This window comes from Lissotriton vulgaris, chromosome 5 (assembly GCF_964263255.1).
Source record: "Lissotriton vulgaris chromosome 5, aLisVul1.2, whole genome shotgun sequence".
NCBI lineage: Eukaryota > Metazoa > Chordata > Amphibia > Caudata > Salamandridae > Lissotriton > Lissotriton vulgaris.
In genome coordinates, this window is record NC_141693.1 from 1,009,675,491 (window position 1) to 1,009,701,406 (window position 25,916).

The 25,916-nt window shown below is 45.6% G+C and overlaps 1 protein-coding gene across 1 annotated transcript in view; it reads right to left on the bottom strand.

The window, feature by feature from the left end:
* Positions 1 to 25,916, bottom strand: part of ANKRD2 (ankyrin repeat domain 2) — an 89,750-nt gene that overhangs the window by 43,915 nt on the left and 19,919 nt on the right. The window contains exons 3-4 of the mRNA XM_086920253.1: positions 7,351 to 7,512; positions 6,981 to 7,088 (exon numbers count right to left, since the gene is read on the bottom strand). Of these exons, the coding sequence (XP_086776379.1) occupies positions 6,981 to 7,088; positions 7,351 to 7,512 (270 nt within the window). The remainder of the gene's footprint in view (positions 1 to 6,980; positions 7,089 to 7,350; positions 7,513 to 25,916) is intronic.

Here is a 25,916-nt window from a genome sequence, read left to right on the forward strand (position 1 = left end):
GTCCAGAATCACAGGATGTTGAGCCAACGCCGATACTAGAACCTGGGTCACAAGTCCAAAGTTGGCAGATCTGGCCGTAATGCCACTCACAACATGAACAGACCTTTAGAGAGACAGGCGCAGAAACGAGGGGGTTTGTTGATGCTATTGGCAAATAACAGATGTTTATGGGCAAGCAAGTCAATGGTACTCACTTTATCAACCATAGAAGAATGAAAGTCTAAGGTGGCATGTCAATTTTTCCAACTTGTGACTATAGGGTCAAACACAAATCCTTGCTGTGGGTGCATTACTCCACAGGCCCGGTTCATTCCACCTACTTCTGCAATGAATACTCATCGCACTTGGAATTATGGAGGTTGGTTTATTTGAGAGGGTTGTAGGCAGTACAACAATCAGTTAATGACCCCCCCCCTTAATGAAGCTATCAGTAGTAACGTCAAAGAATTTCCAACTATATGCCATATCCTGATAATGAGTGATGGTAAAGATTTTTATCTTTCTTGCTAATTTTCTTCTAGATCCCTCTCTTTTTTCTTTCTCGCCCAAATCTCCATCCCACTTCATGACCTTCACATTTATTCTTATGCTCCTATTGCAACACTCTGCCAATGCTAGTCCTACGTATGCCAATCATAAACATGTTTATTGATAGTTAGTTAAAGCCATTACATCCTAAAATATTCACTGGCGTAAATTAAAATCACACATTATGGAATGCAGTTAATTCCGCAGCATATAGTCAGTCCATGCATTTTGAAACCACATTGATATATTTTACGAATTTACTCATTAAAATACCACTAGTGCAACAAAGATATGAAAGAGCTGACGAACATATTTTTAAGTGAATTTCCCGGTGTTTTGAAGTTAAAAGCCCTTTTCTACGTGTGCATATGACTCTCTCAGCACGGACAGAAGCAACAATCTGTATTTTCTCTTTCTAATATTTCCACCTTTGCGCTACCGCACCCACATCAAATAGTCCATCTTAAAAACTGAACTTTTGTCTCCTATAAAAGTGCAAGGTCAAAACAGTTTTTTTCCAAACGTTCTTGCTATTAGTGAGCTACTTTGCTTTCTTTACCTCCTAGTACTTCACTCTTCCACGTGCAGGCCTTGCATATAGCGACTGTAGCAGAACCTGTCACTCAAACATTGTTTTGATTTTGATTTGCAGAGCACGACAGTTACCCAAAGGCATCACGGTACTATAGCCAGCCATCCAGAGCTAAAACCTGACTGTAAATCCACCTGAAAAAGTTGTCTATAATGCATAACGCCAGGTTTTAAGTGCTTTCCTGAAAGGCAGCAACCCTGGGATAGCCTTCAGGCTTTGCGGAAGAGAGATTCAGAGTCTTCTTGCTGCAACCGAGGAAGCTTCGTCTTCCACGTTCTTCTTTCTAGTCCTAGGTACAGTAAGCAGATGTCGGTGTGCCAAATGCAGGTTCCTACCTGAAGGATGCCAGTGAAACATATCTTTAATCCTAGCTGGACTGGGGATAAAAAGGGCATTATGCACTGTACAGAGTGCTTTAAATACAATGCGCTTTCTGATGGGGAGCCAAGCCCATAGCAGCCGATTGGCACCTTGGAATGTCAAGAGTTATTTTGGCAAGTGCATTCTGCACTACTTAGAGTTTGTTCTGAGTGCTAATGTTGGAGCCCAGATAGAGAGATTTACAATAGTCCAATCTGGAAATACTCAGGGCGAATGCAACCAACTTTCTTGCTAGCTGAGGGATAAGAGGAATCATTTACCTACGCATCCTTATGAGTCAGAAGTAGGTTGCCACGGTGCGATTGGCCTGGGCATTGAGTGTAAGTTCAGTATCTAAACAAGCACTGGCGTTGCCAATAGGTCTCGCAGTAGGAAAGTTTGAGCTATTGGTTGTGTAAATGACAAAGCCCTTTATGTATTCTAAATGATAACAACAGTGAAAGGCATTGTTATTTGCCATTGTAATAGTTCCACCTGTCGTACTGCGCGATCTATTGGCAACGTGAGTGTTGTTCGTGTGTGAGTGGCGTTGTGTGTGTGAGTGGCGTTGCGTGTGTGAGTGGCGTTGCGTGTGTGGCGTTGCGTGTGTGAGTGGCGTTGCGTGTGTGAGTGGCGTTGCGTGTGTGAGTGGCATTGCGTGTGTGAGTGGCGTTGCGTGTGTGAGAGGTGTTGCCTGTGTGTGAGGCGTTGGCTGTGTGATTTGTGTTGCCTGTGTGAGTGGCGTTGCCTGTGTGAGTGGCGTTGGCAGTGTGAGTGGCGTTGCATGTGTGAGTGGCGTTGCATGTGGCAGTGGCGTTGCATGTGTGCGTAGTTGAGTGGCGTTGCGTAGTTGAGTGGTGTTGCGTTGTTTAGTGGCGTTGCATGTGTGAGTGGTGTTGCATGTGTGAGTGGCGTTGCAGGTGTGAGTGTCGTTGCGTAGTTGAGTGTCGTTGCGTAGTTGAGTGGTGTTGCGTTGTTTAGTGGCGTTGCATGTGTGAGTGGTGTTGCATGTGTGAGTGGCGTTGCATGTGTGAGTGTCGTTGCGTAGTTGAGTGTTGTTGCGTAGTTGAGTGGCGTTGCATAGTTGAGTGGCATTGCGTAGTTGAGTGGTGTTGCGTAGTTGAGTGTCTTTTAGTAGATGAGTGGCGTTGCGTAGATGAGGGTGAGGTGTTGAGGGTGAGTAAGGATGAGTGAGAGTGAGGGTGAGTGAGGTGTTGAGGGTGAGTGAGGAGTTGAGGGTGAGTGAGGTGTTGAGGGTGAGTGATGGTGAGGTGTTGAGGGTGAGGTGTTGAGGGTGATTGAGGTGTTGAGGGTGAGTGCGGGTGAGGAGTTGAGGTGGAGGCGTTGAGGGTGAGTGAGGGTGAGTGTGAGGTATTGTCATTGAGTGTGAGTGAGTGTAAGTGAGGGGGTGTGAGGGTGATGGGGGGTGATGGTGAGGGTGTGTGAGCGTGAGGGTGTGTGAGTCTGAGTGTGAGTTATTGTCATTGAGTGTGTGTGAGTGTGAGTGAGGGGGTGTGAGTGTGTGAGTGTGAGGGTGAGGAGTTGAGGGTGAGTGCGTGTGAGGGTGACTGTGGAGTTGAGGGTGAGTGAGGTGTTGAGGGTGAGTGAGGTGTTGAGGGTGAGTGAGGTGTTGAGGGTGAGTGAGGTGTTGAGGGTGAGTGCGGGTGAGGAGTTGAGGTGGAGGCGTTGAGGGTGAGTGTGAGGTATTGTCATTGAGTGTGAGTGAGTGTGAGTGAGGGGGTGTGAGGGTGATGGGGGGTGATGGTGAGGGTGTGTGAGCGTGAGGGTGTGTGAGTCTGAGTGTGAGTTATTGTCATTGAGTGTGTGTGAGTGTGAGTGAGGGGGTGTGAGTGTGTGAGTGTGAGGGTGAGGAGTTGAGGGTGAGTGCGTGTGAGGGTGACTGTGGAGTTGAGGGTGAGTGAGGTGTTGAGGGTGAGTGAGGTGTTGAGGGTGAGTGAGGTGTTGAGGGTGATTGAGGGGTTGAGGGTGAGTGAGAGTGAGTGAGCGTGAGGGTGAGTGAGGGTGAGTGTGAGTTTGGGTGAGGTGTTGAGGGTGGGTGAGGGTGAGGCGTTGAGGGTGAGTGAGGATGAGTGAGGGTGAGTGAGGAGTGAGTGTGAGTTAGGGTGAGGGGTTGAGGGTGGGTGAGGGTGAGGGGTTGAGGGTGAGTGAGGATGAGTGAGGATGAGTGAGGGTGAGTGAGGGTGAGTGAGGGTGAGTGAGGGTGAGTGAGGGTGAGTGAGGGGTTGAGGGTGAGTGAGGGTGAGTGAGGGTGAGTGAGTGAGGGTGAGTGAGGGTGAGGGGGAGGGGTTGAGGGTGAGTGAGGGTGAGGGGTTGAGGGTGAGTGAGGGTGAGTGGGGGGTTGAGGGTGAGCCACAAAACACAATGAACTGAGGCACTCATAAATAGATTACTGCTCTGACAAAACCGAAAATAAAAATGAAACCACTGCTGCTTCAGGGCAGCAACTGCTGCATATATTTAGTAAGGGTCCTTCCAAAACGAAAAGCAAAATTGCAAGTGCCGATCCTACTGCCAATGGAATGCATTTTCAAAATAAACGGGAAACAGCGGCAATGGCGCCGACCCACTAAAATTAACAGGCAGCGATGGGTGGGTGGTAGTGGTGGTGGGGATGGCACAAGGAATTTAAGTGACAGAAACGGGCACAAAAGTTCACTTTGTTAAAACAAGTTGCCGTGCACGTTGGCGTCGTGTTCTACAACCCACAAATGATTCAAATCTTTAACTCTCAATCTTGTATGTGGACGTCACCAGACAACCGAAGACATTACAAATATTGTTGTAAAAAACTGGGTTGCATGCAGTAAATTATTGAAGTTGTACTTTATGTCACGTCAGTAATCCTTTATATTGCTTGTGAACCTCAAACTTGTGCCGCACTTTAAATTGCAAAACCGCACGTCAATCGCAGTGTGTGGTCCATTGTGTGTATCTGCATGGTGCTGTGAAGGAGCCCAGTCACCCAGAAGCTCATTTACATAGCACTCTGCACACGTAGCTTTCCCTCCAGGTATCGTCACCCTAGGGTATCGCCTAGTTTAAAGCAAGGTAAGAGACTTACTGGCACTAACCTTCACTGAGGCCCTAGAACCTTCTGGAGCGGTTTACACGCGGAGCTGCACGTTTCGACAGACATCACGCACTGTAGAATGTCCGACGTGGGAAAGGATGGGCGTGGGTTAGGTCACGGGTAGCCTGCCGTGACCTAATTACCACAAACTGGGTCATGCAGTGTTGATTCAGGAATGCATGCCTGCTTGATGCACCAGATATCCAGGAACGAACCGACGACGGGAACGCATAGCGCGATTGGAAGAGATCAGCGGCCTGCATCGCGACAGTGAGCAGCGGCTTCCAGTACACAGCGGGCTGGGCGGAAGTGCAGGTGAAGAGGGCTTAACAGACCGGAAGGAGGCCCTGGCAAAATCACCCCTGGAAGCTCACATTACAGACTCGGCCAGAGGAGTCCCGGACGGCACATACCACGCAGCGGGGATCAGACAAACAAGCTCCCAGGACGCTGCACTGCACAATAACTGATAAGGGGGCAGGATAAACGGAAAAACAGGCGATCAATAAACTGGGACCTGGGAAGCCAAAACGAGCACTCGGACAGGAGAAACGCGACGTGCACCAGAAACAAAAAAAATGAAACGCCGGATGGGGGCGGGAAAGCCTGGTGGGAGGCGTGAATGCGCGAGGGGAGGCAGGCGGATTGGGAGAGAAGCCTGATGGGGGCGGGAGAGCCTGGTGGGTGGGCGTGAATGAGGGGAGGACTGGGCTGGGCTTGCATGCGGATTGGGAGAGAAGCCTGATGGGGGCGGGAGAGCCTGGTGGGTGGGCGTGAATGAGGGGAGGACTGGGCTGGGCTTGCATGCGGATTGGGAGAGAAGCCTGATGGGGGCGGGAGAGCCTGGTGGGTGGGCGTGAATGAGGGGAGGACTGGGCTGGGCTTGCATGCGATGCGCGTGCATGTTGACGGGCACTGCATGAAAACCGCGGGCTGAAAGCCCTTTGGTTTGAAGAGAAAATAGCCGACTTGAATTCTCCCCATTTCCCATTCCTGCGGAATGGTAAAGGCTCGACCTAAAAAACTCCAAGATCTTTGGCCTTCTCCACTGGGATGGGACATGTGCCTAAAGTGTCTGGCCACCAATTACTATTCCAGCTAAATGAGTATAGGCCAAAGAGCAACAACTCGGTTTTATCACCATTTAATTTCAGAGAATTCCATCCCATCCAATCTGCAATTGCCTACATGCATTGAGAGAAGTTTAATGCTGCGGTGTCAGAGTTCTTGGGAACTGACATGATAATCTGTGTATTATTAGCGTATAACACCTACATCCCAAAAGCCCGAACTATGGGGTCGATTATGATCACTGAGGAGGAGGGGACGTCCGCATGGGCTGCGGAGTCCCCTCCTGTGCGATTAGGATGTGACCCTCTATTTTTAACATTGCGGTGGGTGCGGCTCAAGCTGCACCCGCGGCAATGTTAAAAATGCTGTCATTGCATTTGCATGCAGAAAGAGGCAGGCACCTCGGGGTGCCTGCCGCTTTCTGCATACAAATGCAGGGAGGTACCATAGGTACCCCCCATGTGCACCCCCCACCCCCCCTTCACCTAGGGGGCCCGCAACGGGCCCCCGCAGTGAAGTTACACATGCTTTTCCACAGCGGAAAAGCCGCCGCGGGAAAGCATGTTTTACATCCCATCCTAATCTGCCTGACGGTGTCTGAGAGACACCGTCACCAGATTAGAGCTTTTCTGCCGCGGTTGTAAGCCAGCCGCGGCGGAAAAGCAGCGGACGGAAACCAGGACCCACCAGCCATCCTAATGTGGCAGTGGGTCTTTGGTCAGTCCGCTGCGGTTTTTCCGCATCCTCTGGGCCGGCGGTGGCTTCCGCCGGCCCCGAGGATGCGGAAAAAACGCAATCCTAATGAGCCCCATAATCTGCAAGTGGGGACACATAGAGGTTAAAGAGGGTAGAGCTTAATGATGAGCCCTGTGGCACTCCACGCAGCAGGGAAAAAACCTCAGAGTAGTACTGCTGTAACATCACCCTCTGCCAACTGATCCCTAAGGAAAGAAGCTCCTGGCCCATTGCAGAGATGAAGAAATGAACGTCTGAATAGATAAAGCTGGGAGATCCATTCTCCAGGATTCCAGTGCTACATAGAAAGCCAGCTGCCTCTAAATCTAGCCAATTGTTAAGACCTCCTGAACGTATGCCTGCTCTTTTGGAACCTTTGTCTATTGCAAGCAATAGTCCTCTTAACACATATATCAACCTTAGTCATGATTACTAAATTCTTGGGCGCAGCACAAGTAACTCATGTAATCCCTCCAATATTTTCAGTGGGCTGGACGGTAATGAAACCTACTCCACAAATGCGACCGTAGGTCCATTCCCAATCGAACAGTGAATGAATGTTATTTACGTAGGACATCTGATATATTCATTTTCCTGTTGTACCTCATCGCAGGTGTTTACTGAGCCGCCATCCTCGAGGAATTTTTCGATGATCTTTATTTTTCCCACTACTGCAGCTTTGAGGAATTCTTCTGATTCCACTGGACCCATCTGAGAAGACACAACCGAAGAAAGAACTGTGATTTCCGGTGTATTTTGCAGTATCTACAATGGGAACCATTTAGTTCTAGTACTCTTGGCGCAAAACAAACCCCTTGTCGCTACTTCATTGCTCTAACACTAGACTATGACAGAATAGTGATTCAGGAAGAGGAACCTGGGTAACAGACTCGAATTACTGAGCATGTTTATTGAAAGTGGATATACTTCAAACCCATGCTAAAATATTGCTGTAGAAGGCAAATGTACTTACAATTTCCTCATTCAGCGGTGGGAGCTCCACGACAGACACCCTCGACCTCCTCTTCTTTTTCTCTTTTCTTTGCCTCTTTAACTCCATCAGGTTTTCAATGCCGCCAACATCCACAATCTCTCTTCGCAAGTCCAAGGAGGTCTTCCTGACCCGCTCTTCTGCCTACAGGGTTACAGGCAGTCTGTGAGTACTGGGATCTTTAATGTGGTGGGTGATACAGCAGCATATGTGGGACATCACAAAGACACTAACAGTGCATATTATTTACTTAATTTTTTAGAAGTCTCTGCTTTAATAGTCTCACCTAGTTAATTTTGTAATTTGAAGCACATAAAAAGTTGTATTCTGTTTAACATCCAGTTACCACCACCTTTCAATGGTCATAATTGTCGTCTACTATTTGCAGACTAATTAAGATGACAGAATAAGTTGATACATCACTGGGAAATTTCATATTCCAGCATTGCCATCAGTATGTACCCATAAGTAGAGTGGCATAAAATTTCAGGCATACCGGCACAATGGGACCTGATAGCTGAAGAGGAGATGGACCGAGGATTCCCCTCAGCCGTCACCTACCCAGCCGGACCTTTGACAAACTTTCCCTTTGTCTCTCTTCTGTATCTATACACTACCCCTTTTGCCCTCATCCCCCTTTCCATTCCTCACCACATTTTCCTTTTCTTCTATGCTCTTAAAAAAGTTCTGGTATCTTTTGTAAGTATTTTCCCCTTGTCTCTACGTCCTGTCTTCCTCCTACCCCTTTACTCTATCCCCTTACCCTTCCTGCTCCATTCACCTTGTTCCCCTATGTTCTTTAAATGCTTTTGTTGATACTTATGTAACTTTTAACTGATGTAATTTGCAACATTATTGTCCCTCATGTAAAGCGCTCTGATTCCATCGGGTCTAGCCAGCGCTATAAAATAACTCATTCATTAAATTTGTTCCCATTTAGTACTCTTTCTCCCTTTGTCTATCTCCCTAGCTCATAGCTTCTATCCTCTCTCCCCTGAATCTCTCACCTTACCTGCTAGTCTGCCTAGCCCCCTGTCCTTTGGGCCCTTTGACTAAGCACTCCTACTCCCCTTGTTGGGGAAAGATCCAATATTTAGACTCTGGAGTCTCAGCGTACTCGCTGAGAGAGTCCACTACACCAAGGGAGACACTCACAGCTGAGGTATAGTATGGAACCCCTTGCCAAAGTACTCCCTCGCCCCTTTTTGGGGAAGGATCCAGTATGTAGGCCGGGAGTCTCAGAGACCCCTCTGAGAGAGTCCACTGCGTAAAGGGAGCCTCCCGCAACAGAGATAGGGAAGTGATACCACTTCCCCTGGGATCACAGCTTACTGGACTTTGGACGTTGCTTTGACTCGTCTACCGGTTTGTGTCCCCGTCGCCCTTCCCATCCTCTTTCCTTGTGATGTCCTTCACCCTCCCCTCCTCTTTCCCGCCTTCATTACCTATCTACTTCTCCAGCTCTTTCCCCCTCCCCTGAATCTTCCCCTTGCTTATCCCCTTTCGTATTTGTGCTTATTGTTTATCTTGACCTTACAAGTAACTATGTTGCCATGCTCTAATAACTGTGTAACCTTGGTAACGATGTAACCTGTAACTACGATCTGATGCTCATGTAAAGCGCTCTGATACCTCCGGGTCTAGCCAGCGCTATATAAAACCTTTAAAATAAAAACACAGGCACACCACTGCAGCCCTTGCCTGCAGCTTCACTGCCATATTACCAGTCTGCATTCTGCTGCTTTGACATGACCTTTCTGAAGTTGTGTGCTAAATGCTTTACTAATTAGGCTGATTGTTCTAACATTATCCTATTGAAAAACTGACCTTGATTGAATGCTGCTCAGTCGCTTCTGCGTGACATGTTGAGGTTGCATACTGGAGAGAATCATTCCTCAGCATTCTTGTCGGCTGAGAGAGATGACATCAACTCATAGGGCCTCATATCCAAGAAAATGACACAGCGTGGCGCCGCAAGCCCTTTAGCTGTGCCGTGCCGTGTCATTTTCAAAGCATAGAGATGTGTCATATTAACAACATACAACGCTTTCCCCTGTGCTGGCGCTCAATTGGCTGCCATACTCCAGAGCAGACACCCTTGCGTTATTTTGCAAAGGTGCCTGAGCTGCGGGGATGATTGTTTTTGTGCAGGAAGGGACACCTTCCTGCATAAAAATAAAAAATAATGGCCTTTTCCTCTTTCTATGTGTGCTGCAGAATGCAGCACACATAGAAAGAGGAAAAAAACGTGGAGAAATAAAAGTATTTCTCCTTGTTGAACCATTTCTATGACTACCCTGGGCAGGCATAGGATTCTAATGCATTCCCAGTTTTACAAAATGTTGTAAATCTGGGAATGCATCAAGGTCCATGGATATTGCGTGGCAACACCCACAGCAACACCCATGGAAGGCACCTTTTACTCAGAGTAATGCGTGAAAGGGGCCTATATTTACACGCTCATGAAAAGTCAGGCAGGGTAATTTTATGTAACCTTGTAAATATGAGCAAGCCCATTGAGTCACCGGTGCATAAAAAAAAAGTGACTCAGAGGCAGCGCAATGGGCTTTTAACTAAGCCCCCATGACTTTAGCAGCAGACAGGCCATAAAAAAGGTGGATGGGTGTTTTCGGACATTAATTACTTATTAGTATTCACCTCATGTGTTTCTTGCTGTCAGATTCTTATCTCCATAGTAACTCTGTCATACTCTTAGCTCCAGTAACACTAGTGCTCCATACAGTAGTACTTCCTTAAAGCCTGCCTGTGTCTGCAATGATGTCCAGCTATGTCCTATGTCAAACTTAATGGTGAATTTCATGAGAATCACTCTGTCCCTGGGATTTTAGCTGAGCAGCACATGTAAAAAAATATGCAATACTTATTTCTCTAGTTCTATTTTGGGTGTGGATTGCTAGGTTTGAAGAGGTATAGGGTAGGAAGTTATTTAGTTAATAATTGAATAACAATTATTCACTAATTGATCATTTTTTTATTGAATAGTAATGTAAGACGATAATTTATTTTTACTACATACATATTTTATGTTAGTTATTAATTTCTGTAATAAAAGTTTATTATTTTTGTACATTCATGATGTTACTTAAGTATATATTGTGTTTTAAGTTAACTATTTTCCCTACTCTTGTGTGGACTGCAGTAGGAATAGTTAAATTAACCTCTTTCAAGTTCAAAACTTTAACTACTATTGCGCTTTTCCGAGTTGGATTAGTAAATCCCCCCCATCCAAAATCCAAAGCTTTCCCTACAGTTTCACAGACTAGAATGGGAATAGTAACTTTTACCCCTCCAAAGTCCAAAACGTTCCCTACTGTTGCACTGTTTGGAATAGGAATGGTAAATGTCACCCCTCTGAAATCCAACACTTTCCCTACTGATGTTCCGACTGGAGTAGGAATAGTATTTTGTTTCCTTCAAAACCCAATACTTTCCCTACTGTTGCGCTGACTAGAGTGGGAGTAGTGAATTGCACCCCTCTGAAATCCAGCGCTTTCCCTACTATTACACAGACTGGAGTGGGACTCCAAAGTCCAACATTTTCTTTACTATTAAGCTGTTTTACCCCTTTTGAAATCCAATACTTTCCCTATTGTTGTTTCGAGTAGGACTAGTAGATATCCCCTCTGTGAAGCCAAACACTTTCCCTACTGTTGCAGTTTGGAGTGGCATAGGTAAATTTTACCCCTCTGTAGTCCAACACTTTACCTACTGTTGCGCTGCTTGGAGTGGGAATAGTACATTTTTACCCCTCCAAAACCAATGCTTTCCCTACCTTTGCAAAAACTAGAGTAGGATTAGTATATTTAGTTTTCTTAGACTCCAATAGTTTTCATAATGTTGGTTACATGGGATCTAGAGCATTATTTGTTTTATTTTTGTATTTCATATTGTTTATTTTTACTTTTAAATGTATTTTAATGTTTATAGTATTTTTTATAAATGTGTTTTTTAGATTTTTCAGTTTTTCATATCTTATTCAATGTCTACATGAATTAATATATTTTTACTTATTCAGATTTTTTATATCTCCTATGGTTTTATTGTGCATGTATGATATATTAATTTTCATATACTTTTTATTTATTAGTACAAATATATATGCATATATATTTTCATATTAATAGATTTAAAATAAAAAAGAATGGCAATCTAATGATTTTTATTAATTATATTATCTATATACATTTTAAAAGTTATACTTTTAAAATATGAAAAATTATAATAATGCAAAATAAATATATGTGTTATGTTAATATTTTATATATATATATATATATAAACACACATAATTAATTAAATATTTACATTAGTTATATTAATCTTAATAAGATTTTTATTTTTGTGTATATATATATATATATATATATATATATATATATATATATATATATATATATATATATATATATATATCAAGTTCCACAAGTTACCCACGTAACAGGGCGCACTCACTGGTTGGCGTTTCATCAGGACAAGGAAGGGTCAGGTACATCCAGCGTCTGCAGATACCGGACGCGTTTCGAGTATTCCACCCTTAATCATAGGTTTCTCTGCTGCACACAAGAAAACTGCCAGCAAAATGGCTTCCAGCAATCACCCTTTTATTTGATAAACAATTCAACTCAGGTGAGTAAAACTTCAGATTGCATGCTGGGACTGGAAGTCCATACATAAATCCCCAGTGGGCTGCAAGCAGTTTTTGTGTGAATGATGTCCAATCACGGATGCACCAGGATACACCCTTCCAAAATAAACCATACGCCTGTAAGTCCTGCACCGCTGAAAACAAATCCAGCGACAGAGCCGCCTGCTTCGCGGCGGTGCACCCCCCGGCCGGGTCGGCCGTATTTATCAAGTTCCACAAGTTACCCACGTAACAGGGCGCACTCACTGGTTGGCGTTTCATCAGGACAAGGAAGGGTCAGGTACATCCAGCGTCTGCAGATACCTGACGCGTTTCGAGTATTCCACCCTTAATCATAGGTTTCTCTGCTGCACACAAGAAAACTGCCAGCAAAATGGCTTCCAGCAATCACCCTTTTATTTTATAAACAATTCAACTCAGGTGAGTAAAACTTCAGATTGCATGCTGGGACTGGAAGTCCATACATAAATCCCCAGTGGGCTGCAAGCAGTTTTTGTGTGAATGATGTCCAATCACGGATGCACCAGGATACACCCTTCCAAAATAAACCATACGCCTGTAAGTCCTGCACCGCTGAAAACAAATCCAGCGACAGAGCCGCCTGCTTCGCGGCGGTGCACCCCCCGGCCGGGTCGGCCGTATTTATCAAGTTCCACAAGTTACCCACGTAACAGGGCGCACTCACTGGTTGGCGTTTCATCAGGACAAGGAAGGGTCAGGTACATCCAGCGTCTGCAGATACCTGACGCGTTTCGAGTATTCCACCCTTAATCATAGGTTTCTCTGCTGCACACAAGAAAACTGCCAGCAAAATGGCTTCCAGCAATCACCCTTTTATTTGATAAACAATTCAACTCAGGTGAGTAAAACTTCAGATTGCATGCTGGGACTGGAAGTCCATACATAAATCCCCAGTGGGCTGCAAGCAGTTTTTGTGTGAATGATGTCCAATCACGGATGCACCAGGATACACCCTTCCAAAATAAACCATACGCCTGTAAGTCCTGCACCGCTGAAAACAAATCCAGCGACAGAGCCGCCTGCTTCGCGGCGGTGCACCCCCCGGCCGGGTCGGCCGTATTTATCAAGTTCCACAAGTTACCCACGTAACAGGGCGCACTCACTGGTTGGCGTTTCATCAGGACAAGGAAGGGTCAGGTACATCCAGCGTCTGCAGATACCTGACGCGTTTCGAGTATTCCACCCTTAATCATAGGTTTCTCTGCTGCACACAAGAAAACTGCCAGCAAAATGGCTTCCAGCAATCACCCTTTTATTTGATAAACAATTCAACTCAGGTGAGTAAAACTTCAGATTGCATGCTGGGACTGGAAGTCCATACATAAATCCCCAGTGGGCTGCAAGCAGTTTTTGTGTGAATGATGTCCAATCACGGATGCACCAGGATACACCCTTCCAAAATAAACCATACGCCTGTAAGTCCTGCACCGCTGAAAACAAATCCAGCGACAGAGCCGCCTGCTTCGCGGCGGTGCACCCCCCGGCCGGGTCGGCCGTATTTATCAAGTTCCACAAGTTACCCACGTAACAGGGCGCACTCACTGGTTGGCGTTTCATCAGGACAAGGAAGGGTCAGGTACATCCAGCGTCTGCAGATACCTGACGCGTTTCGAGTATTCCACCCTTAATCATAGGTTTCTCTGCTGCACACAAGAAAACTGCCAGCAAAATGGCTTCCAGCAATCACCCTTTTATTTGATAAACAATTCAACTCAGGTGAGTAAAACTTCAGATTGCATGCTGGGACTGGAAGTCCATACATAAATCCCCAGTGGGCTGCAAGCAGTTTTTGTGTGAATGATGTCCAATCACGGATGCACCAGGATACACCCTTCCAAAATAAACCATACGCCTGTAAGTCCTGCACCGCTGAAAACAAATCCAGCGACAGAGCCGCCTGCTTCGCGGCGGTGCACCCCCCGGCCGGGTCGGCCGTATTTATCAAGTTCCACAAGTTACCCACGTAACAGGGCGCACTCACTGGTTGGCGTTTCATCAGGACAAGGAAGGGTCAGGTACATCCAGCGTCTGCAGATACCTGACGCGTTTCGAGTATTCCACCCTTAATCATAGGTTTCTCTGCTGCACACAAGAAAACTGCCAGCAAAATGGCTTCCAGCAATCACCCTTTTATTTGATAAACAATTCAACTCAGGTGAGTAAAACTTCAGATTGCATGCTGGGACTGGAAGTCCATACATAAATCCCCAGTGGGCTGCAAGCAGTTTTTGTGTGAATGATGTCCAATCACGGATGCACCAGGATACACCCTTCCAAAATAAACCATACGCCTGTAAGTCCTGCACCGCTGAAAACAAATCCAGCGACAGAGCCGCCTGCTTCGCGGCGGTGCACCCCCCGGCCGGGTCGGCCGTATTTATCAAGTTCCACAAGTTACCCACGTAACAGGGCGCACTCACTGGTTGGCGTTTCATCAGGACAAGGAAGGGTCAGGTACATCCAGCGTCTGCAGATACCTGACGCGTTTCGAGTATTCCACCCTTAATCATAGGTTTCTCTGCTGCACACAAGAAAACTGCCAGCAAAATGTGGAACTTGATAAATACGGCCGACCCGGCCGGGGGGTGCACCGCCGCGAAGCAGGCGGCTCTGTCGCTGGATTTGTTTTCAGCGGTGCAGGACTTACAGGCGTATGGTTTATTTTGGAAGGGTGTATCCTGGTGCATCCGTGATTGGACATCATTCACACAAAAACTGCTTGCAGCCCACTGGGGATTTATGTATGGACTTCCAGTCCCAGCATGCAATCTGAAGTTTTACTCACCTGAGTTGAATTGTTTATCAAATAAAAGGGTGATTGCTGGAAGCCATTTTGCTGGCAGTTTTCTTGTGTGCAGCAGAGAAACCTATGATTAAGGGTGGAATACTCGAAACGCGTCAGGTATCTGCAGACGCTGGATGTACCTGACCCTTCCTTGTCCTGATGAAACGCCAACCAGTGAGTGCGCCCTGTTACGTGGGTAACTTGTGGAACTTGATAAATACGGCCGACCCGGCCGGGGGGTGCACCGCCGCGAAGCAGGCGGCTCTGTCGCTGGATTTGTTTTCAGCGGTGCAGGACTTACAGGCGTATGGTTTATTTTGGAAGGGTGTATCCTGGTGCATCCGTGATTGGACATCATTCACACAAAAACTGCTTGCAGCCCACTGGGGATTTATGTATGGACTTCCAGTCCCAGCATGCAATCTGAAGTTTTACTCACCTGAGTTGAATTGTTTATCAAATAAAAGGGTGATTGCTGGAAGCCATTTTGCTGGCAGTTTTCTTGTGTGCAGCAGAGAAACCTATGATTAAGGGTGGAATACTCGAAACGCGTCAGGTATCTGCAGACGCTGGATGTACCTGACCCTTCCTTGTCCTGATGAAACGCCAACCAGTGAGTGCGCCCTGTTACGTGGGTAACTTGTGGAACTTGATAAATACGGCCGACCCGGCCGGGGGGTGCACCGCCGCGAAGCAGGCGGCTCTGTCGCTGGATTTGTTTTCAGCGGTGCAGGACTTACAGGCGTATGGTTTATTTTGGAAGGGTGTATCCTGGTGCATCCGTGATTGGACATCATTCACACAAAAACTGCTTGCAGCCCACTGGGGATTTATGTATGGACTTCCAGTCCCAGCATGCAATCTGAAGTTTTACTCACCTGAGTTGAATTGTTTATCAAATAAAAGGGTGATTGCTGGAAGCCATTTTGCTGGCAGTTTTCTTGTGTGCAGCAGAGAAACCTATGATTAAGGGTGGAATACTCGAAACGCGTCAGGTATCTGCAGACGCTGGATGTACCTGACCCTTCCTTGTCCTGATGAAACGCCAACCAGTGAGTGCGCCCTGTTACGTGGGTAACTTGTGGAACTTGATAAATACGGCCGACCCGGCCGGGGGGTGCACCGCCGCGAAGCAGGCGGCTCTGTCGCTGGATTTGTTTTCAGCGGTGCAGGACTTACAGGCGTATGGTTTATTTTGGAAGGGTGTATCCTGGTGCATCCGTGATTGGACATCATTCACACAAAAACTGCTTGCAGCCCACTGGGGATTTATGTATGGACTTCCAGTCCCAGCATGCAATCTGAAGTTTTACTCACCTGAGTTGAATGTTTATCAAATAAAAGGGTGATTGCTGGAAGCCATTTTGCTGGCAGTTTTCTTGTGTGCAGCAGAGAAACCTATGATTAAGGGTGGAATACTCGAAACGCGTCAGGTATCTGCAGACGCTGGATGTACCTGACCCTTCCTTGTCCTGATGAAACGCCAACCAGTGAGTGCGCCCTGTTACGTGGGTAACTTGTGGAACTTGATAAATACGGCCGACCCGGCCGGGGGGTGCACCGCCGCGAAGCAGGCGGCTCTGTCGCTGGATTTGTTTTCAGCGGTGCAGGACTTACAGGCGTATGGTTTATTTTGGAAGGGTGTATCCTGGTGCATCCGTGATTGGACATCATTCACACAAAAACTGCTTGCAGCCCACTGGGGATTTATGTATGGACTTCCAGTCCCAGCATGCAATCTGAAGTTTTACTCACCTGAGTTGAATGTTTATCAAATAAAAGGGTGATTGCTGGAAGCCATTTTGCTGGCAGTTTTCTTGTGTGCAGCAGAGAAACCTATGATTAAGGGTGGAATACTCGAAACGCGTCAGGTATCTGCAGACGCTGGATGTACCTGACCCTTCCTTGTCCTGATGAAACGCCAACCAGTGAGTGCGCCCTGTTACGTGGGTAACTTGTGGAACTTGATAAATACGGCCGACCCGGCCGGGGGGTGCACCGCCGCGAAGCAGGCGGCTCTGTCGCTGGATTTGTTTTCAGCGGTGCAGGACTTACAGGCGTATGGTTTATTTTGGAAGGGTGTATCCTGGTGCATCCGTGATTGGACATCATTCACACAAAAACTGCTTGCAGCCCACTGGGGATTTATGTATGGACTTCCAGTCCCAGCATGCAATCTGAAGTTTTACTCACCTGAGTTGAATTGTTTATCAAATAAAAGGGTGATTGCTGGAAGCCATTTTGCTGGCAGTTTTCTTGTGTGCAGCAGAGAAACCTATGATTAAGGGTGGAATACTCGAAACGCGTCAGGTATCTGCAGACGCTGGATGTACCTGACCCTTCCTTGTCCTGATGAAACGCCAACCAGTGAGTGCGCCCTGTTACGTGGGTAACTTGTGGAACTTGATAAATACGGCCGACCCGGCCGGGGGGTGCACCGCCGCGAAGCAGGCGGCTCTGTCGCTGGATTTGTTTTCAGCGGTGCAGGACTTACAGGCGTATGGTTTATTTTGGAAGGGTGTATCCTGGTGCATCCGTGATTGGACATCATTCACACAAAAACTGCTTGCAGCCCACTGGGGATTTATGTATGGACTTCCAGTCCCAGCATGCAATCTGAAGTTTTACTCACCTGAGTTGAATTGTTTATCAAATAAAAGGGTGATTGCTGGAAGCCATTTTGCTGGCAGTTTTCTTGTGTGCAGCAGAGAAACCTATGATTAAGGGTGGAATACTCGAAACGCGTCAGGTATCTGCAGACGCTGGATGTACCTGACCCTTCCTTGTCCTGATGAAACGCCAACCAGTGAGTGCGCCCTGTTACGTGGGTAACTTGTGGAACTTGATAAATACGGCCGACCCGGCCGGGGGGTGCACCGCCGCGAAGCAGGCGGCTCTGTCGCTGGATTTGTTTTCAGCGGTGCAGGACTTACAGGCGTATGGTTTATTTTGGAAGGGTGTATCCTGGTGCATCCGTGATTGGACATCATTCACACAAAAACTGCTTGCAGCCCACTGGGGATTTATGTATGGACTTCCAGTCCCAGCATGCAATCTGAAGTTTTACTCACCTGAGTTGAATTGTTTATCAAATAAAAGGGTGATTGCTGGAAGCCATTTTGCTGGCAGTTTTCTTGTGTGCAGCAGAGAAACCTATGATTAAGGGTGGAATACTCGAAACGCGTCAGGTATCTGCAGACGCTGGATGTACCTGACCCTTCCTTGTCCTGATGAAACGCCAACCAGTGAGTGCGCCCTGTTACGTGGGTAACTTGTGGAACTTGATAAATACGGCCGACCCGGCCGGGGGGTGCACCGCCGCGAAGCAGGCGGCTCTGTCGCTGGATTTGTTTTCAGCGGTGCAGGACTTACAGGCGTATGGTTTATTTTGGAAGGGTGTATCCTGGTGCATCCGTGATTGGACATCATTCACACAAAAACTGCTTGCAGCCCACTGGGGATTTATGTATGGACTTCCAGTCCCAGCATGCAATCTGAAGTTTTACTCACCTGAGTTGAATTGTTTATCAAATAAAAGGGTGATTGCTGGAAGCCATTTTGCTGGCAGTTTTCTTGTGTGCAGCAGAGAAACCTATGATTAAGGGTGGAATACTCGAAACGCGTCAGGTATCTGCAGACGCTGGATGTACCTGACCCTTCCTTGTCCTGATGAAACGCCAACCAGTGAGTGCGCCCTGTTACGTGGGTAACTTGTGGAACTTGATATATATATATATATATATATATATATATAACACGTTAAGCTTCAAACTGCTTCACCACCAAACACAGAGAAAACGGACACTTGGATGCGCTGAAAGTTGCAGGTGATATTTCTTTCATATTTCCAAGCGAATTGCTTCGTGCAGAGGAAAGACACGTTTCGGCGATCCCAGTCGCCTTGTTCACAAAAAAGCTAGTGAATTGTTACCAACAAGTATTTGAACCCAGCCAGACCAACATGTGATAGGCTGTCACCTGACTGCTGATGAACACAGTAAACAGACTCAAATGCAAACCAGAGTTCATCACTGGGCACTGGCAACATGAAACATGAAAAATTAATTAACATGGAATGGAAGGCTAAAAGTTAAAAAACATTTTCTAACAGTACAAATACATTAGCCCCGTCATGTGATCACTCTTATAAACAGTTGTGTCCCAGGGCAGGGGAGCTGTCGAGGGGTGTATCGATTTTTATAGGTTGGCTCACAGGGGAGGATGTCCCCTACCGGCAGACTCACCCCGTCACAAGTTGATAGTAAATAAGATTAGCTAATAACAGTTATAATATTGTTATTCTTTTACTCTCATTGATTGGATAAAAGCCTGATCACTGCCTTAGTACTCCCACTGCAACTATCATGAAAATCGCAGGTGTATTGACCGTACATGCTCTGTAGCCTCCATATTAGGGTTGCCCTGCCTTCAATAGACAGCCGTACAGTGAATAAAGTGCAAGTGCTGAAAAAGGTATTTTCATAAATCCCTCCAGGGACAATAAACGTGAACTAATAGATGTTGTGCAGGGAGAAAGAACGAAGGTATTGGCTATTAAATTATATTAATTCCAAAAAGGAAAATTTATCAAAAAGAGCCCAAATCAAAAAATCTAAATATCGCTGGCAAAGTCAATCAAAACCATCATGAACCAGGAGAGTCCCCTGGCTAACTAATTATAGAGTTCCTCCTGTGTAGCAGGAGCATGTAATAATGCACATGCCCTAAGGAGTATAAATCATATTGAACAAGACCCAAATGACAATGATCATGTTATAAATCTGTGCAAAATGCGCCAATAAATAGTATAAAACCACCCATTCATATCATGAATATAAATAAATGGTAAAACACATAAAAACCGGTCACATAGCAAAGACTGAAAACATTAAAAGCATTAGGTCTAAAAGCGTAATCATTGGAGATAAAATCAGTGTAGAACTAAAGTGAATCTCAATTGTAAACATGATCCAGGCACTCGCTGAGCTATCTGACTAGAGATCTAGAGATAATGGTGCAAATCATCACAAATATTGAGCCCTCTGGGAGTCTTCGTGTCAAGCCCAATAATGTATTTGGTCTCTAACTGCCTCAGGATCTTTTCCCTGTTCTGTGGGACACTGTCAATTACAAAGTATTGCAATACATTGAGGTTGTTGTTATGTTCCATTTTGATGTGTCTGGCAACAGGTTAAGTCGGATCCGAGTTTATAGTAGCCCGAAGATGTTGCAAAATGCGTGAAAAGACCTGAAGTGTTGTGCTTTCCACGTACTGTAATCCGCAGATGCATTTGAGAACATAGACTGCGTGATCAGTACGGCAGGTATAATGTCCAGTTATTTTAAATGGGACATCAGAAAAAGCAGTGGTGTACAAATTAGTGTTCACTCCAAACTTGCAAGCACGGCTTGTGCTGCATTTAAAAAAAACTTTTTTGTGGAAAGCCAACTGCTTTTATTGTAAACTTCAGGACTTGTCTTAACTAGATCACTACGCATAGAATGCGCTTTCCGGTAGGTAAATTCAGGTTTGCCCGGGAGAACTCATTGAAGAACAACATCAGTGAGTACAATGGGGCATTGGGCATGGATAATTTTCTTGATAGTATGAGATTGTCTACTGTAAGTGGAGATGAACCTACATGATTCTACCCTAGCCCCCCCTTGATTCACAGCATTTACAGTAGTTGCTAGAGTTGTAGTTATTTAACTGGTGACCTTGGGAACTGTGTGGAGTAGCTCTGATCTATTTTTAAGGTTGGCTTTACTCAAAGCTGCTTCCAATTTATGTGGATCATAACCCCGTTCTAATAGTCTGAGCTTCGCTGCTTTTTGAACCTCCACCAAAGTAGATTCAGAACTACATGCACTGCAGATTCTTAAAAACTCCCCATAAGGCAAACTAGCAGTAGTAAGCTCGAGGCGTGTAAAAGTGTGTTGCCTGCCATCGGTTTCCTGAACAAACACATTTCAATTGCACCTTTTTGCACTGAAACTGTGATGTCCAGAAAATGTGTGGTAATGGGGTCGATATGTGATATAAAATTTAAATTGTAAGCATTAACACCGATAAGATCCACAAATCTGTTAGCCTCCTCTTGGGTCCCTCTCCATACAATAAATATATCATCAATGGACCGCCACATTTCAATCACATGTTGTTCATAAAGTGCCCTGTGTTCCACCTTGAGGACATGCTTCTCCCACCAGCCTACATGTAAACATGCATAGCTGGGGGAGAAGCATGCCCCCATTGCCACGCCCTGTTTCTGCTTGTATATTTTGCCATCAAACAAGAAAACATTATTGAAGAGGTACCAATGTATCATCCTCAACAACATCTGGTTATGTCGATACATATCAATAGTTCTGCGTTTAAGATAGTAATCAACTAAATATTTTTATTAATTATGTTACACTATAGTTATATATATATATATATATATATATATATATATATATATATATATATTTACTCCAAAACGAACCTCCAATCAAGGAAAGGCTTGGACACCCATATATATATATGTATGTGTTTATACAAGTATATATTGATAAATACAATGTTAATTATGAGTGGAACATAATAAGTTTATATTATATTAAAATTACACATTTACTACTAAAAACTCTATTTATATTAAAAGCCAATATTTTCTTCTATATTTGGACAATATTAGTGTCAACCATATTTTTTATAATCATTTTGTACTTACCATTATAAATATAGGAGCACAATTTTATGGTAAACGAACAATATTGTTTACCACGATATTGTGTCAGTGATCACTCTCAATTTATCTTTACTATATTGTGACACCTGATTTTGTGGTTGCAAACCCATTATTTTACGAAACTCAAGCTTTTTACCTCAAAATCCGCTCATACATCAGGCCTAATTTTCCTTCATGTAAGTTACCTGCACATGCAGCCACATCCTATTTTTCCCCTACATACAGCTGGGTATCTACAGCCACATGTACCAAAAAACCCACTCTTTTCTCAGTAGGCTAGCATGCAATACCGGTACATGCATGAGAAGGTCAGAGAACGTTGTATAGAGACTTTCCAGATGTCAGTTTTGTATTGCATTTATTGCCTTCTCCAGTGCAACAAGAGGGCCTTCCCCTGCTCCTGTATATGTTACCCTAGTTGTATTGGCTTCCTACATTTGCTTTCGATGAACCATTATGTTCATTTCATCCTTGCCCTTTCCACGAGTCGTTTCTTTGGGTGATTCCACCAAATAACTTCTCTCTGCCCTTCCCATATTTCCTTTTCCTCTAGTGTGTGCTTCCTGTACGTGATTCTTGTGCCCTTCCCATGGGCTTTTTCAGTGGTCCATTGCTCTGGCATCTGTACCCTACTTGCCCCTTCCACAAATGGTTCAGCAGCACAGTTCAGCCATACATACATCCTCTTTGTGGACTTTGTGCTCTTCCAGCATGTTGTCCCAGTGACTCTTACCTCCCGTATGTACTCCTGCATACCATGTGTTTAGTGGGACATTCTCTGTTGTACACTTCCATCAAGTGTGTAGGGTTTTGTATTACATTGTAGTTTGATCAAATCCATGTTTGAACTTTATTTAGGATGTGTGGCCAGGTACTCCTCTGATCTAGACAATCCCCACTGCTCAAAAAACCACACACACAGGAGAGCCTAGTGCACATGCCAACTCTTGCAGAGGTCTGAGAAGGAACGGACAGTTGCTAACCGTCGGAGAAGATGCTAGCTTGGCTACCAGGTACTCTTCTTCAGTACTGGAGTCCATTGTCTTGTGTACAACAGCCCCTTATTTCCCACTCTACTGAAACTAATATAATGGTAATAATGGCATGTGACTGGTGCACTATTAATGGAAAGTTACCACATTGGCTGCAATAAGCTGTTACGTCATACATGTTCAGGCTCTGATTTGATAGTGCTAATTTCTTTGTCAGCTTTGTATACATGGTTGTACTTTGGGGTGCTTAGAATGAACAGATAGGGTGGGGACTTGTGTGATGGTGAGCTGTCACTGGGCTTCTCTCACGTGTGATCCATACTATGTAGCTCCTGCATGATATTGTTCCTTTGATTGCTATAGCAAGGCTGATGAAGATTACACAGGCGAAAACCCAAACTAAGTTAGCAGTTTCAACATGGTAAAGTCTATTCTTCCCATCCAGTGAGAATGGAAGCTCATGTGGTGGGTAGGTTCCCTCTTTTTCTGATCAATGGTACTCCCGAATAGCCTGAGGAGAAGAGTAGGCAGATGGGTGGTAACTCCACTGACATTCCCCTGACAGCAGAGGTTAGCAAATGAGCAGCATCGATTCTTTTTACCTATTAGGTAGGACCTTTAGGTTCTGTTTTTCCTTGCTTGTGTATTAACAGCTGCAACAGATTGTGGCTCAATACGGGAAGAGGACACATCCAGAGGGCAGAGAAACAGCACCAGGTGAATTTCACATCTAGTACAGTAAATACTGAATAATCATTGTACGCTCTTTCATTATTGTTATGCATGTTTCATCACGTTATCTCATTACATTGCACTTTCCCTCCACCTCTCCACCTTTGTAAAGGGAGCATTCTGTAGAATATTGTCATAGGGTTTTATATGGCAGTTGGGACCTGCACCCTTCTATTTGTTTGGATGTGCTTTCACAGAAATGTTTGAATAAACGGCTTAGGCCCGGTTACGATGACGGTTGGAGTTGCCTCTGACTGATACTGTTGTGGTGACGGAACCACTCGACCATAGCTCGGCAGTTCCAAACACCTAGTAACGATGCGACTGCACATGGTGTGGTTGCAAACTCCTGTTTTTATATGGGAGTTTGTGTGGTGGGCAGAAACTGCCGCAGCACAAGCTCCCATTAAGAAATGGGAGTTTGTGAAAATTCCTGCACCGTGTGGCAGGCACATGGTGTAGAGATTTTCAGGGGGGCACCATAGGTGCCAACCCACCAGGCCCAGATGCAGAGAGCCCAGTGGCAGGGGCCCTGCTAGGGGCCCCAATGTTTCTTTCTGATAGCCTTTCCATGTCGGAAAGGCCGACATGGAAAGGCTATCGGAAACTGACATGATAATCCCGACGTCTGTTAGACTTGGCTCTTTCAGCGGGTTTATCTCCAGACCTTTTTGCCTTTGGACCTCCTGTTTTTGTTGAGTTTAGGACTTTGGGCACTTTACCACTGCTAATCAGTGCTAAAGTGCATATGCTCTCCACATAAATTGTGTTTATGGATTGGTGTTTCCATGATTGACTTACTACTAAGTCCCTAGTACCATGCACTGTGTGTGCCCAGCGCCTGTAAGTCAAATGCTGCTAGTGGGCCTGCAGCACTGATTGTGCCACCTACACAAGCAGCCTTTCAAAGGGATCTCAGACCTGCCACTACAGTGTCTGTGCGCAGTTAGGTACTGCCATGTCGACCTGGCACGTGCACCCACTTGCCAGACCCTAAACATTCCCTTTTCTTACATGTAAGGCACCTCTCTAGTAGGCCAGGGTACCCCCATGGGCAGGGTGCAGTGTATGTGAAAGGTAGGACATGGACTGGTGTGTGTGATATGTCCTGATAGCGAACTATAGCGTAATTAGTTTTTTTACTATCGAAAGGCTATCTGTCCCATAGGAAAAAATGGGAGTTTATTTATAACATCTTATAAGTATAACTTCTTATTGGGACAAGATACAAAGATGGAGTTTAGTATGCCTGAACTCAGAATATAAAAATGCATCTTTTGGAAAAGATGATTTTTATATTGTGTGTTTGAAAATACCACTTTTAGAAAGTGGGTATTTTCTTGCTTAGCCATCCTGTCTGCCTTTGCTGGTTTGTGGATTGAATGTCTGGCTCTCAAGTGACAGGGGCTGGGGATGTGCATTACCTGTAGACAGCCACTGGTAGGGTTGAGGTGTGTCCTGCCTTTCCTGGATAAGTCTGGGATGGGCTGAATAGACATGGGCTGCATTTAGAGTGGGAGGAGATTTCTTTGCACCTGAATGGGCCTGGTCTGCCTTACACAATGCTGTCTCCACCTCATGCTGGGAAGCTGGACCAGAGAGGACAGAACTGGTTTTTCGTGAGCACATAGCCTCTCTGTCACAAGAGAAAAAAGATACATTAAGTAGAAATATTGGGGTCCAGACCCCAGAACTTTAGAATACGTCTGGACTCAAGAAGAACCTCTGCAAAGGAGAAGAGCTGGGAAAGCTGAAGGAGAAGTACTGCCCCTTGTCTGTGTGCTGTCTAGGGTTGGCCTACAGTGGCTGGCTGTTTCTGCCAAGGAGAGGACAAAGACGTTGCTGTGTAGTGTGTAGCCTGCTTGAGGAAGATCGCCTTTTCTGAAGTCTCAGGGACACATAGATTTCCCCACAAGCTCCTCTAAACTTCCTTGCTGGGAGTTCTGACCTGCAAGAGGTGCCTGTTCCTGTGTTGGTCCTCTGGGGGTTGTTCCTGCTGCTGGGAGCTGGGAAAAGAGAAACCTCTGGCGAAGCGTGACGTATCCGCACCCGTTTCAGGCACAAAACGCTGTGCAGTAAGAATTTCCATGCATCGCCATCGTGCAGCTGAAGAAACAGACGCAGCACCTGCCTGCAGCTGGAGAAATCGCTGCATCCCGAGTCTTGTGTTCCGTTCTCCGAAGTCCGAGATCACTTCACTGACTTCAACGTAGGCCCCTCTGTGTGACTGCAAGAACCGATGCATTGTGGGACCCTGGCTGGAGAGATCAACGCTGCATTGAGAACCGACGCATCTCCGCCACGCATCGCACCGGGGTACCAAGTCTACAACACCACCAGGGCTGCAGTAAGAAACTGACGCATCACCTCCCCGCACAATAAGAAATCAACACATCACCTCCTCTTCAGTAAGGAACCGACGCATCAATTTTTGGGAGGAAAGACTAGGCAAGTAGATTACAGTTAATATTAAATTACGGCAATGAGAACTTATTCCAACATGGTTGATGTGTGGCTCTATTGCCACTCATATGCACTCGTGGATAGTTAGTACTTCCAGTGTGATGGGTGAAACAATAGAGAGGATTTGAACATTGTGTTATGTGCACTAAAGTAAT